General features: G+C 34.9%; 1 protein-coding gene across 1 annotated transcript in view; it reads left to right on the forward strand.

Annotated features, from left to right (window-relative positions):
- LOC145286119 (uncharacterized) overlaps positions 1–14,507 on the forward strand; it is a 235,108-nt gene that overhangs the window by 180,486 nt on the left and 40,115 nt on the right. The window contains exon 6 of the mRNA XM_080134819.1: positions 8,523–8,621. Coding sequence (XP_079990945.1) covers positions 8,523–8,621 — 99 coding nt within the window. The remainder of the gene's footprint in view (positions 1–8,522; positions 8,622–14,507) is intronic.

Genomic DNA, 14,507 nt, shown 5'->3' on the forward strand with positions numbered 1-14,507 from the left:
CGACTGGCATGGGTCGCTTCTTGAGTTTTTATTGCATGCAGGCAGCGTTTCCATTGTCGGCATTAAATGGTAAAGACCTGCATGCTGAAATTTAACGCTTGTACAAAAATAGCGAACAAATGCATCTTTATAAAAATATATAATTTATTTTACATTTAACAATGGAGGAGCATATTTAGTCGTCGACCCTTGCATGCAGCAAAACTGCTATCTGCATTTATTGCACCTGGGATCCAAGTCTCAACTGTTAAAAAAAAGTACAATTATGATTCAGTTCTCCTCTCTGTTTTCATTGGAAAAGAGATAAAGGAAGTGAAAGAAAGAGAAAGAGAGCGAAAGAAATAGAGACATTCATACATAACGTTTAAACATTGTTTTGTTTTTGTATCTCATCATGAATTCTTTTGGGTTTTACCTTTCAAATTCTAAGGTCTTATATCGCTTTAACTTAGTTCAATATTATAAACAACTGTCACTCTTGACTCGAATCATACCTGATTGACAATAGTTACTGAATCCGTCATGGTTTTCAATAATAACGCCTTTCTTTCTCACCTCCCCACGAACACAGTCAGTCACAAGTTAGGTATAAGGTTTATTAATGTAAAAGCCCCCAGCTCCCCCAAAATGGGGGCTATGTCAGTGTACCACACTACCTCCACTCACCTCTAGGTTTCTCATTGAACTGCTTATTTCTCTCGCTTCTTCTCTCTTCAACCCATGTGACACCACGTCCGCTTTTCATTATAATAGATTAAGGTAACATCTGAGTAAATGCTGATTCCATAATCCTGGTTTTCTGTGTACATGTTTATGTTGGCCTCTGAATACAAATATATACATGGTGCCTTCGATAAGTTTCCAAATCTTTTTCATATAGACACTTTTATTTATAGTAGATGCATGAAACTAGTGCTCTTCGCAGTAATCTCCTCCGGCTACAATGCACTTGTTGTACTGTGCCAATAACTTTTGGAAGGCCCCATGGAAGTCCTCATCACAGTCTCTTTCATCTCTTCAATTATCTCATAACGACAGTCTCTAGGGTTTTCCTTGAGCTTATGGAATAACCAAAAGTCACAGGGAGCAAGGTCTGAACTCTTAGTCAGAGTGTGTGATCTTTTCTGAGCATCCTTCAGACAAACTTTGTACAAATTTTCTGCATCTTCAGTTCCTCACAAATAATTATGCATACAGTTCATACACTGATATCAAACGGTGCACTTATTTTCTCTATAGACACATGCTGGTCCTTATACATGAAATTCTTTATTTGGCCAATCAAGTCTGGTATTCTGACTTCCTTACTCCTTCCACACCTCTCACCATTCCTCACAGACTTCCTGCCTTCCTTGAGTCTCTTGTGCCACTCAAAAACTGATGCTTTATTCATGCAAGATGGTCCAAAAGCAGTCTGAAGCATTCCATACGTTTCTGTGGGATTTTTTCTGAGTTTAAAACAGAATTTTATTGCATATCATTCTTTTAGAGTATCCTCATGTCCAGATTATAATGTTGAACTTTACCAGCTATGACAATCAGGTATTGTAGAGTGTATTTCAATTCCTGCTGTAGCTGTTCATTTGTTCATAAAAATAGGTCGGTCATCTCATAAGATGTATAGCAATAACATACCGAATTTTCAAGAGTCTATGATAATTTTAGATGTCTGTACAAAAAAAAAGTCTGGAAACTTATTGAAGGCACCTCATACCAACAAATTTAAGAAACCTTTTTTGTTGATAATCTGCAAAAAAAAGTAGACATAAAGAATTAGTTCAAAACAAATCATTTTCACTTAAAAACGTAAAGTCAAATGAAATTTGAATTAAAAAGGTACCATTAGAATGCCATACAATGCAATTGTTTTAATTTTTGAACTTTAATTTAAAAAAAATATATTCCTTCATGAGAATTTCAAATAAAGATACCTTAAAATCATGATTACTAGCATTTCAACCCGGCGTTGCCCGGGTGTTTGGAGGTGTATGATGAGCAAAAAAAAAAAAAGCGGTAAATTTTTTTAACTTTGACCCCTATTATGACCCCTTAAAATGTATTGTTTGGGGCTGAAATCAACTTATTAAGTTAGATCCATGTCCAAGGAGCCTATATCTAAAATTTCAAGTGTTTAGACCCAAAATTGTTGAAGACGTTTGGTAGAGTTCTCAAAGGTCAAATCGTTGAACGAAAACTGATTACAAAGATTTTCCTAAATCTGAGTACACTGTATATCAAATTTCGAGTCTGTAGACTGAAAATTGACAGAGTTATTGTGTAGGAAAATGCACACACACACACACACACACACACACACACACACACACACACTTTCACTTTTATAGATATACTAGCATTTATGCCCGGCGTTGCCCGGGTGTTTGGATATGTATGTAGAGCAAAAAAAAAAAGCAGTAAATTTTTTTAACTTTGACCCCTATTATGACCCCTTAACATTTATTGTTTGGAGCTCAAATCAAGTTATTAAGTTAGATCCATGTCCAAGGAACCGATATCTAAACTTTCAAGTGTTTAGATCCAAAATTGGCGGAGGAGTTTGGTAGAGTTCTCAAAGGTCAAATCGTTGAACTTTGACCCCTTAACAGCCATATTTTTTGACCGAAAACCGATCACAAAGATTTTCCCAAATCTCAGTACCCTGTATATCAAATTTCCAGTCTGTGGACTTAAAATTGACAGCGTTATTTCATAGGGAAGTGTACACAGACACACAGACACGTTCACTTTTATAGATATACTAGCATTTCAGCCTGGCGTTGCCCAGGTGTTTGGATGTGTATGTTGAGCAAAAAAAAAAAAAAATAGTGGTAGTAGGAAGGCAGGCTCGAACCCATACCTGAAGGGGGAAAAGAACGGGAAAAAAGGTGACGTCTTTGCTGTTACGACAACCGCCAAACTGGACGTGACGTAAGTTTAAATTAAGGCTAGACAATCGAAAGGAGAGGCTGATTTTCAAAAACATCGGCGAAAAAAGCGACCCTCCCCCTGCTGAAAAGTGCCCAGTTGAAGGTGAAGATATTAATGTTTTTAGCCAATTTTTCGATATTTGTCGTATGAAAGGTCGAACTTCAAAACGATACTAATCGTGGTAAAATCCGTTGCCTCTATCGAAAGTTTTAGGCAGACATGCAAACATACATACATGCATTTATATATTGGTAACTAAAAATTTTCGACCCAAACCGATTAAAAAGCTTGCCCTATCTTTGAATACCCTTTATTTAAAATGTTTAGACCAGAAATTTTCTGAGTAATTTGGTAGAGACTGCAGAGGTCAAATTATTTTTAACTTTGACCCCTATTAGGACCCCTTAAAATTTATTGTTTGAAGCTTAAATCAAGTTATTAAGTTAGATCCATGTCCAAGAAACCTATATCTAAAATTTCAAGTGTGTAGACCCAAAATAGGTGGAGGAGTTTGGTAGAGTTCTCAAAGGTCAAATCGTTGAACTTTGACCCCTTAATTTCTGTCTGAAAACGAATCACAAAGATTTTCCCAAATCTCAGTATCCTGTATAGCAAATTTTGAGTCTGTAGACTAAAAATTGACAGAGTTATTGCATAGGAAAATGTACACAGACACACACACACAGACATACATGTTCACTTTTATAGGTATATAGATTATATTTTTTTGATGTTTTCAATTTGTCTAGTGTTGAAGCGAATGTAGGATGGAAATTTCACTAGCCAAGAAAGTAGTATGCGGCCTCAAAGGAATAAGAAATAGTGTTATTGATTTAGAAAGCATCGTTTATATTTAAAATTTGAACTATAAATACTCAACGGCATTATATGGCAGTCTAATGACAAACCCATACCTGAAGTTTTTATAATTTTAATTGGAATAGAACACTATTTTTTATTCACTTGGCACTGCTGCATGCTATATTCTCAGCTAGTGAAAATCTCATTCTATATTGGTTTCAATACTAAACGACTTGAAAACACACAAAAAGCGATGAAAAAAAAGGTATTTTACTCTACCTTTATTTGAAATTCTTAAGAATATCATTAAAAGTTAAATTAAAAAAAATGAATAAAACTGTTACATTGTGTGGCATTCTAACAGCTTATTTATAATAATTTATAATATTCTGCCTTGATAGAGTTCAAAATAGACTTCGTAGCCTTGTTTATAATAATTTATAATATTCTGCCTTGATAGAGTTCAAAATAGACTTTGTAGCCTTGTTTATAATAATTTATAATATTCTGCCTTGATAGAGTTCAAAATAGACTTCGTAGCCTTGTTTATAATAATTTATAATATTCTGCCTTGATAGAGTTCAAAATAGACTTTGTGGCCTTGTTTATAATAATTTATAATATCCTGCCTTGATAGAGTTCAAAATAGACTTCGTAGCCTTGTTTATAATAATTTATAATATTCTGCCTTGATAGAGTTCAAAATAGACTTTGTGGCCTTGTTTATAATAATTTATAATATCCTGCCTTGATAGAGTTCAAAATAGACTTCGTAGCCTTGTTTATAATAATTTATAATATCCTGCCTTGATAGAGTTCAAAATAGACTTTGTGGCCTTGTTTATAATAATTTATAATATCCTGCCTTGATAGAGTTCAAAATAGACTTCGTAGCCTTGTTTATAATAATTTATAATATTCTGCCTTGATAGAGTTCAAAATAGACTTTGTGGCCTTGTTTATAATAATTTATAATATCCTGCCTTGATAGAGTTCAAAATAGACTTTGTAGCCTTGTTTATAATAATTTATAATATCCTGCCTTGATAGAGTTCAAAATAGACTTTGTAGCCTTGTTTATAATAATTTATAATATCCTGCCTTGATAGAGTTCAAAATAGACTTTGTAGCCTTGTTTATAATAATTTCTAATATTCTTCCTTGATAGAGTTCAAAATAGACTTCGTAGCCTTGTTTATAATAATTTATAATATTCTGCCTTGATAGAGTTCGAAATAGACTTCGTAGCCTTGTTTATAATAATTTATAATATTCTGCCTTGATAGAGTTCGAAATAGACTTCGTAGCCTTGTTTATAATAATTTATAATATTCTGCCTTGATAGAGTTCAAAATAGACTTTGTAGCCTTGTTTATAATAATTTATAATATTCTGCCTTGATAGAGTTCAAAATAGACTTCGTAGCCTTGTTTATAATGATTTATAATATTCTGCCTTGATAGAGTTCGAAATAGACTTCGTAGCCTTGTTTATAATAATTTATAATATTCTGCCTTGATAGAGTTCAAAATAGACTTCGTAGCCTTGTTTATAATAATTTATAATATTCTGCCTTGATAGAGTTCGAAATAGACTTCGTAGCCTTGTTTATAATAATTTATAATATTCTGCCTTGATAGAGTTCAAAATAGACTTCGTAGCCTTGTTTATAATAATTTATAATATTCTGCCTTGATAGAGTTCAAAATAGACTTCGTAGCCTTGTTTATAATAATTTATAATATTCTGCCTTGATAGAGTTCAAAATAGACTTCGTAGCCTTGTGGGGGATGTTCTTTTCTCTTCCCTGCAACCTCTTTCTCACAGAAGAGACGTTGCGAGTTTGTCTCTGCTTTATCGTTATTTTCATGGCAAGTGCTCGGCTGAGCTCCATTCTATGGTCCACCCCTCGCCAAACTTTCACAAGAAACACCCGCCTAGCAGAAAACACTATCACTAATTTCCCCCACTCTTTATCTGTGCCTAAACCTAAACGTAGATTCCATGAGCAAAGCTTCTTTCTGAGAACTGCACGCCTATGGAATTGTCTTCCGTTTTTCTGCTTTCCAGCTGACTACAATATGGTTGTCTTCAAGTCTAACATAAACAAGTTTTTGATGAGCCGTTCCATATAAGTTAACAAATTTACCGAATCTCCATTACTAACGGTAACTATATTGTCCACTTTCTACTGTACACTCTTTAACCTTATCCTCGAATGGCCTCTTGGCCTTGATAAGTGGTGATGCCTATGTAAAAAAAAAAATTTCAAGTTTCTGTTCTAAACAATGCTTTCTAACTCAAGAATACTATTTATATAAATTTTAATGTATTTGTCAGAAAAGAAAAAAAGAACACTATGTTAATTTATTTACTGTTGTCATTTACTTTGCCAAGGAAATTGCAGAAATATTTTTCTTTTGTATTTGTCATAAAATGGTAGAAGCTATATAAAGACAGAAATTAGCATATCCAGGGACTGTACCAACACCGCTCAAAGAGTAACTATAATCTATTCTGTTTTAAAAAAAAAAGAAAGGAAAAGAAATAATATGAATAACTGAAGATTGCTTGTGAGTCTTTAATTTTTAATGTTAAAACAAAACATTTAATTATTTATATCATTGCAGCAGAAATCACAATGTTGAGAGCTTGAATTATCTACTAGACACCATAAGTTTATCAAGGCAACCTGATCAAATACTCAAAATAAATTAAGTATTAAGAATTAGATTAAGATCAACTCAACGTGACTATACAGGAATATATGAGGAATGTGGCACTTGCTCTTGATAATATTGCCAAAAAGGGTGTCACTTACAACTGAATTTTTATCTAGTACTTTATCCTTCTGGAAGTTAAAGGTTCAATCCCAAGTGTGCATAATACTTTTTTTTTTTTTTTTTTTTTTTTTTCCAAACAAGGCACGGTGGCACTTTGATGTAGGGGGCTACTATCAGGGACCTAAGTTGCAGGGGTACTATGTAGGGAGTTTAGCAGTAAGATGTCTGTTCAGATTACACTTGAACTTCTGCATGTCAGTACAGTTGAGGAAGCAGGAAACGGGAAGAGAATTCCAAAGTCTAGCAGTTCTGGGAAAGAAGCTATTTCTTCATCTAGAGATCTCTACTGTGTAGGGGTGGGACTTCGCTGCTTGTCGGGTTTCAATACAATTGTAAATTGCTTAAGACTTCTATCTGGTCATTGGCTGATGTAATAAGATCATGGATTAAATAAAAGGTTCCATTCAAAATTCTGTGTATATTCCCATGTTCGACAGAAAAAAATTCCTGATTTTAATGAGATATGACGTATTTTGTAGTGTCGTTATCAAATACGTTTTTTGGTGTAACAAATCTAAAAAATAAAGCAAAGTGCTGAGGAATTTAAAGCGACAAATATATAAATTTAGTCAAGTTTTATTAAAAAGAAATAAATTGTAAAATGTTTTTATTTCCCAAAGCAAAGGTCAACAATTAACATTAAGTACCAATTGCAAAAAGATGAAAAAATAGAACATGCAAAAAAAGGGGGGCTCTAAATGAGAGACTATTCTACAATTAATTCTATCAAATGGAACGACAAAGTTAAATATATCGTCCAAACGATAGTAACAAACTAAAAAGGGGAAAATATTCATTGCCGTTTTTAAAATAATAATACAAAAACAGTCTTACTTGATACGTAACAACCTGGAAAGAAAAGAAATATGCAAAAAGAGTCTTTAAAAACGTTCTTTTTCTTACAGTCATTCTTCTAGAACCTTTTGGTGTTTTTTTTGTTTTCTTGAAAATAAAAATGTCTTTTTAATGAAAGGAATTTTGTGTAAAATTGTTTTTTAATATGGTCTCTCTTTAATTTCCTTTCCTGGAGAACACATGTGCCGAAAATCTGCTCATCTTCTGGACGAATTTAATTTCTGTTTCTTACAGAAAATTATCCCCAAAAACAACCAGTTTCTTCGTTAGTCTTTTGAGGCTAATAGTTTCCCAGTTGGTAAGACCTTGTTGCCCTGTAATTAACTGGAAATGAAATTGAAACATTTTTATCTAAATGAGAACAACCTGGAACATAATGTTTAACGTCAAAAATTTTTTTTGACTAAGAACGGTCAGCTTACATCCTTTCCAGAGACCAGCAAAACTCTAACTAAAATGAATGGGCAAAATGCCCTTCCTCATCTTCTCACTCCTATCAGGGCAAGGAAGGTGACCGTGCAGATAGTTGATGAGAGGCAAAGGATCTTGGTGCCACCGCCACCGCCACCGCCACCGCCAGCTACACCAGGTCAAGAAGTGAAGGCTCCCCACTCCACAAAGGCAAAAAGGGCCCCGAACAGCCACTCTACATCCCGGCACTGCTTGATGGCTACTAGGATGAAAAAATAAGATGATCAAAAATATACCTGAAGAAGGTTGGGGATTACATCAGCCAAACATAATAAAAACAACACTGAAGATGAGACTTGTAGTCAAAATAATCAAAGTAATACAAATTATCAATCCTCATCTAAAAAATCCAGGATAATAATACAGAATTTTGTTTGTGACATGGTCTTGTCATAATATGTTGTAGAGAATGCACAGAATTTGATATCGTGAAAGTCGTACAGTGAAGACATAGGATTTTGCTGTTTGCTGGATTAATCATATTTCTGAGGTCAACAAAAACTATATAAAACATGTTAATTATCCAAAAAATAATGTAATTCTTGTCTCTTTTTTACTAACCATATTTATTTTGAGAAATGCATTTCATTTATAAAACCATTTGTTTTCTGAACTCTTTTGCAGAGTGGTTTTACGGCTTTGCATCTAGCTGCACAGAATGGCCACAATGAAAGTTCAAGGGTCCTCATTTATGCCGGATGCAACACCGACACTAAAAATAATGTAAGTGTTCACATGCACACATGCAAATACTTGCGCATTATCAGTTCCACTATTACACAGCCATGGTCAAAATTATGGAGCACTAATAAAAAAATCGAAATTATAATTCAAACTTACAGGTTAAGAATAATGGAGTAAGCATTAATAAATCTATTTTAACAACAAACAATATTTAACATGTTCTTCTTTTGCCTTTATAACAGCTTTTATTCGTTTTTGCATTTGAAATTTCTACATAACAGGTATTCAGGCATGCGGCAAGTATTTTAATCAGTTTTGGGGCGAAATTTTGGCTGCTAAAAGGTCAAAGTTGAAAGAGTTGACCTTTGCAGATTCTACCAAATTCCTCTGCCAATTTTGAGTCTAAAAGTTTAGATGTAGGTTACTTGGACATGGGTAAAAACTTTTTATTTTGATTTGAGACCAAAATAATAAATGTTAAGAAGTCAAAATTGGGGTCAAAATAAAAAAAAATGACCTCTGCTGTCTCTACAAAATTACTCAGCCAAATTTTAGTCTAAACATTTAAAATCTTACATAAAGTGTATTCACACATAGGGCAAGTTATGAACAGTACATAGGGCCCGAGCAAAGCCGGGCTGAACTGCTAGTCTATGTTCTGTGTACCCATTATATATCCTCAATATGCGCACCCCACTATTTAACACACATGTGATTTGTTGCCGTGTTTGGAACATATTTTATAATTTTTAGTATTTTTTTCATCATCATTTAAGGTATTTAATACTACAATGAATAGTTTTTTGATTTGAGCTCATAAGATCATGGATGATAAGAAATATTAGAAGAGAGTGACTTGCATCCTTTTGATTTATGCCAGATTTAGAAATTTGGAAATCTTACCTGCCGCTGCATGTCTGTGAAGCACAATACTGTAAGACTGCTTCTTAGCTAACTACAACATGATCATTTTCAAGTCCATCGTAAGGAAATTTTTGTTGAGCTGCTGCCTTAAATTCTAACCAATCATCACTGTGTTGTCCCACCGTCCACCTAACACTCACTTAACACTTATCCTCGAATGGCCGTTTGGTCTTCATAAGTGGTGACACTTTAGTAAAAAAGTCTTTACTAAAAGTTTGATGCCCTTTTGTTAAATACAGGTGTATATTTATTTGATGCCCCTCTGTTTTTCCTTTCAGCTGTATGACACCAAACCATATACAATAAGTACTGATGTTTATCAAAATAAATGACAAATTCTTTGGTTCTAAAAATTGGCAGATGGAAGAGAGGATGAGATGATGGGGTCGACTCGCATCTCTCTCTCTGTCTGGTAGTCTGAGTTCTCTGTTCAAACTGATTTGTTTTTATTTAGCCTGAATTTTTCATAATTCTGTTTTTCATTTGCTTTTGCATCAGTGGTCAAAAATCTGGGATGCCTTTACATCAGATCATCTTAGTTATTCACTCGCTGTTACTGCCTGGCGTTACCCAGGAATATTATTTTATTTGAATCCTCATTTTTGCCTGCCTCGGGTGCCCTGCACACGAATATCCAACGCTTGAATACCTTGAGATATCAGCTGGAAAATTGCGACAGAGATGTAGAATCGGTGATCAGCAGGCGTCCGCACAACAAAATTCATTGAAAAGCTGAAAAAAAAAGATAGGTGATGTAAGATCTAGACAAGGCAATGCAGATCTTGGCAAGAGGGATGAGTGTCCGAAAGTGCTGAATGAGGATCTTGCTACTTCCTTTACAAGAGTTGCAAAAGTCAACAGATAAAAGCCAAGAAGCTCATTAACAAGATCAAACACCTCATCAAGACAGGGATGCTCTGTTTCTTTTAAGGTCCAGTTGCACAGAATGAAAAATAGGTGGCTTGCTTATAGTCTGTACCAAGTTCTGTGCATCATGGAGACCAAGTTTCTTCAAACTGTGATAGTTTTTAGGTGTGTTTCTGGTGAAGGTCACGTCATGCTTGATTGAAACCCATGGACTATTATGTGTGGAGTGCAGATGTTAAAGACACCAACTACACCACTTGCAACTCCAAGGATGGGTTGATTACCAGGATCAAACTGGTGTTCAGGCATTTTTTTTTTTTTGAAGGACACTATGAAGGTTGCATGGTCTGGGTTCAGGTCCTGTCTGAAGGCCATGATTACAACTTATGGTGACTTCTTTAAGCAAGATTCAAAAGAAATACTCTAAAAGATGTATTTTCAATTCATAGAAAACATAAATTATTGATATTTTTTCCTTTCCTAAAAGTTTAAAGTTTATCTTGAACACCCTGCAAGTACATAAACGTAATTAGATTTTGTTAATTTTCATTATCCACGACTCAAAACATTCATAGAAGCTATTATTATTATTACTTGTTAGGAGTTTTCACATGGGCCATCATCAAATATTTCTCCATGTTGTTTCTTGGAATCTGAGTGAGAACAAGTCTCCCAAGATTTCCAGTACTCTACACCTCTTTCGACAACCTCTGCAAATGAAATTGCATCATCACAACAGCTGTTTACCATTGATTTCTTGTTGACAACGATCATTGGTTTTCACTGAAGTTTGGGTGGCAATAAGCCTCCCCAAAGTCCCAGTCCTCTTTGCACTCATCCAGTAGAGATCTAGTTAGTGCTTTCTCTCCTCCGTCTTTCATTCCTTCTTGATCAAGTATTTGGTGTGGTGCCAGTTGATACCAACATTTTGTTGTGGATGGGTGGCGGGTTAACTTAAAATTACATAGTTAGTATCCTTGATTCAATGTGGTGCTTTTTCATGTTCAACTTTTGTAGCAGTTTCTATGTGTAGCTCATGTCTCTGCATTCAAGATTTTTCCTTAATATTTCTGCCGTTTTCATTATTGTTATCCGTTCTATCTTCTCAGTTATCCCTCTGATTCTAATTTCCCCCATTCTTTTTTCAAAGCTTTTTCAGGATTGTTCCTAGTGCTCATGCTATTATTGGTGTCTTGACTTCATCTTCTACATTCCTTTCAGCTTGCTGACAATATTCCGTGTATTTGCTCCACTTCTTCATTTCCTGTGGTCTGTTGGAACAGAAAAAAACCTATGATCTGACAGGATTTTTTCCTTGTTAATTATTATGACATCTGGTCTTCTTGCTTGGTTGGGTTTATCTGTTTGTACATTCATGTTCTATAGGAGTTTGTGACTTTCATTTTCAAGTACTGCTGCCGGTTTATGCTTGGACCATTTGTCTGGGTGTTCAAAATGCAGTTGTCTGCATAATTCTTAATGTATAGCCTTTTCCACTTAATCGTGTCTATGTTTATATAATTCTTATTCAGCTAGTTTGCTGCATTCACTTATTATGTTGGTTATTGTTTGTGTATTTGTCTACAGAATTTGCATTTGCTGTTTTCTTGCGTTTGCTGTTTTCTTGCGTTTGCTGTTTTCTTGTGTTTGCTGATCCTCGCTTTGATGTGGTTGGTTCTAATGAGGTTATCCTGTGTGGCTGTTATTAGGAATTCAGTTTCTTTGTGATTCTTTTTTGTAACCATGTCCAAGTGTTTTGGTTGGTCTCATCTTTTGTCATCCTTATGAATGGCTTTGTAGCAATTTCTATTCCCATTTTTTTTTCCTCATCTTCTCCCTTGCCTCTCTGTTTTCTGCAGTGTTCATTTTTTTTTCAGTGTCGCTTACTGCAGTAATTATCCTTTCAGTGTTCTGTATTATGTATATTTCTAATTTTTTTTTTTTTCATGTCATTCATACAATCTTCTATGCAAACCAGTCTTCTTTCTCCGTTTTTCCTTTTCATGTAGAGTCGGTCAGCATCATATTTTGGGTGTAATGCATTGTGCATAGTCTAGAGTTTTCTGGTGAAGATATCTCAGTTCTTCTTTTGTTCAATCTATAAACTGTCTGGACTATTTTACTAATGACACTGTCCATGTGCTTATACATTTTATTAGGTTTCTATTATATACTTTGGTTTATAGGAATGTTTTTGTTCTTCTGAGGTATTTTTTTCCAGTGTTCTGTTTTTCTTTCTGTTTCTGTTGATGGTGTCTGCTTCGAAAACTCCCAAATATTTGTAGGTGTCATGTTCATCTAGTGTCCTTATCTCCGTCTGGTCGGGCAATTCCAAGGCTTCTGTTTCCTCCATTTTTCCCCTTCTTATAACTAGCAGTGCATCCCCCCCATACCATATACCATTGAGATATCCTGGCTGAAGATTCTAGTTGTGTTTATTTATTAGCATCTCTATTTCTTTCTTGGTTTTTGCAAAGAGTTTTAGGCCAACAATGTATATTAGGTGGTTTATTCTTTTATCTGTATTAGTGAAATTGTATCCGACTTGACACTTTATTCGTACAGTGGAACCCCAGATTACAGTGGCCCTAGGATACATTTTTTCAGGTTACAATGTGAAATACAATGTTTTCCTCGTTACGGCATTCGCCCCACCTTACAGTGCTATTTATAATGTTATTTGATTATATGCATGTGTATTATATACTGTACTGTATTTTGTTACTAATTTTTAATGCTGTCTCCCGGGGTTCTACCATATATTATTAAAGGGTATCATGGCTATAATAAATAGTAGTGATGATAACGAATCACCTTGGAAGATACCTCTTTGTATTTTAATCTCAGTTGTGTATTGTCCATCAGTTGTCAATTCAAGTCCCCATGTTCTCATTGCATTTCAATGAAGTTGATAATCTTGCCTGGTATTTTTGTACATTCTCAGGCATTATCCATGCTTGAAGAATCCTGTCATACACTTTCTTGTAGTTGATCCATGCCATGGCTATGTTCTTTTTTCTACTTTTTACCTCCTTCAGGATATTTTGGTCTATGTATCATGTGTTTTGGTTTTCCCTTTTTGGCATCATTTTTGTTCCTTGAGGAGTAGTCTACAATTATGAAGTAAATTTGTTCCCTCAGTTGTGCTGTTAGTATTTTCCACATAAGCATGTTATAGGCCTGTAGTTGATTAGTCTTTTTGTACCAGTGTGGTTCTACCTTTGGTCATCCCTTCAGGCACATGTGCTTCAGGAATACATCTTTTCAATTACTTTCATGTAACATTGCGAATTTTTTTAACCATTCTCTCATGACTTGGTGCTCTCCACTCTGCCATTATTATTATTATTGGCTCACAAGGAGCTTTCACACAGGTTATCAATGATCTCTCCTTGAAAACAGCTTGTGGTGTTCCCTGGAAGCTGATTGATAACAAATCTCCCCAGATTTCTAGTAGTCTTCGCCTCTTTTGGTAGTATTTGCAAATAAATTTGCATTATTGTAAAAGCTACTTGCCATTGATTTCTCGTTGGCAGCAGCTATTGGTCTTCACTGGAATTTGAGTGGCAATAAGTCTCCCCAAGCTCCCAGTTCTCTTTGCATTTATCTAGTGGAGGTCTGGCCAGTGCTCTCTCCTCTGTCTTTCCTTCCTCCTTGACTCTACTTGGCTGTTTGGTCTCTTTCTTTTTTTAGGGGTGGGGGTCAGTGTATGTGGTGATGGGGTGGGGTTACACAACTTATAGATATGCGGCTTCAATGTACTCGGTTCCATGTGGCATTTCATGTTTTGCCTCTGCAGCAGTTTGTCTGGTCCACGCTTGTTTCTCATGTGTGTTAGTATCTGTATTCAAGGGTGCTCCCTAATATTTTAGCTGTTTTCATGATTGTTGTTCGTTGTATTTTTCCAGTCATTCCTTTGATTCCAATTTCTCCCATTTTTTTTTTTTTCGGGATTGTTCCTAGTGCTCCTAATATTATAGGTAGTATTTGGATTTTCTTCATCTTCCATATCCTTTTCAGCTCTCTGGCTTGCTCTGTGTATTTGATCTGTTTCTCCTTTTCTTTGATATCCACCACCACCACCACCACTATTATTATTATTATTATTATTATAATTCTTTTTTCTTTTAATTA

Source organism: Euprymna scolopes, chromosome 10 (genome assembly GCF_053919585.1).
Source record: "Euprymna scolopes isolate OS-2025 chromosome 10, ASM5391958v1, whole genome shotgun sequence".
Taxonomy (NCBI): Eukaryota; Metazoa; Mollusca; class Cephalopoda; order Sepiida; family Sepiolidae; genus Euprymna; species Euprymna scolopes.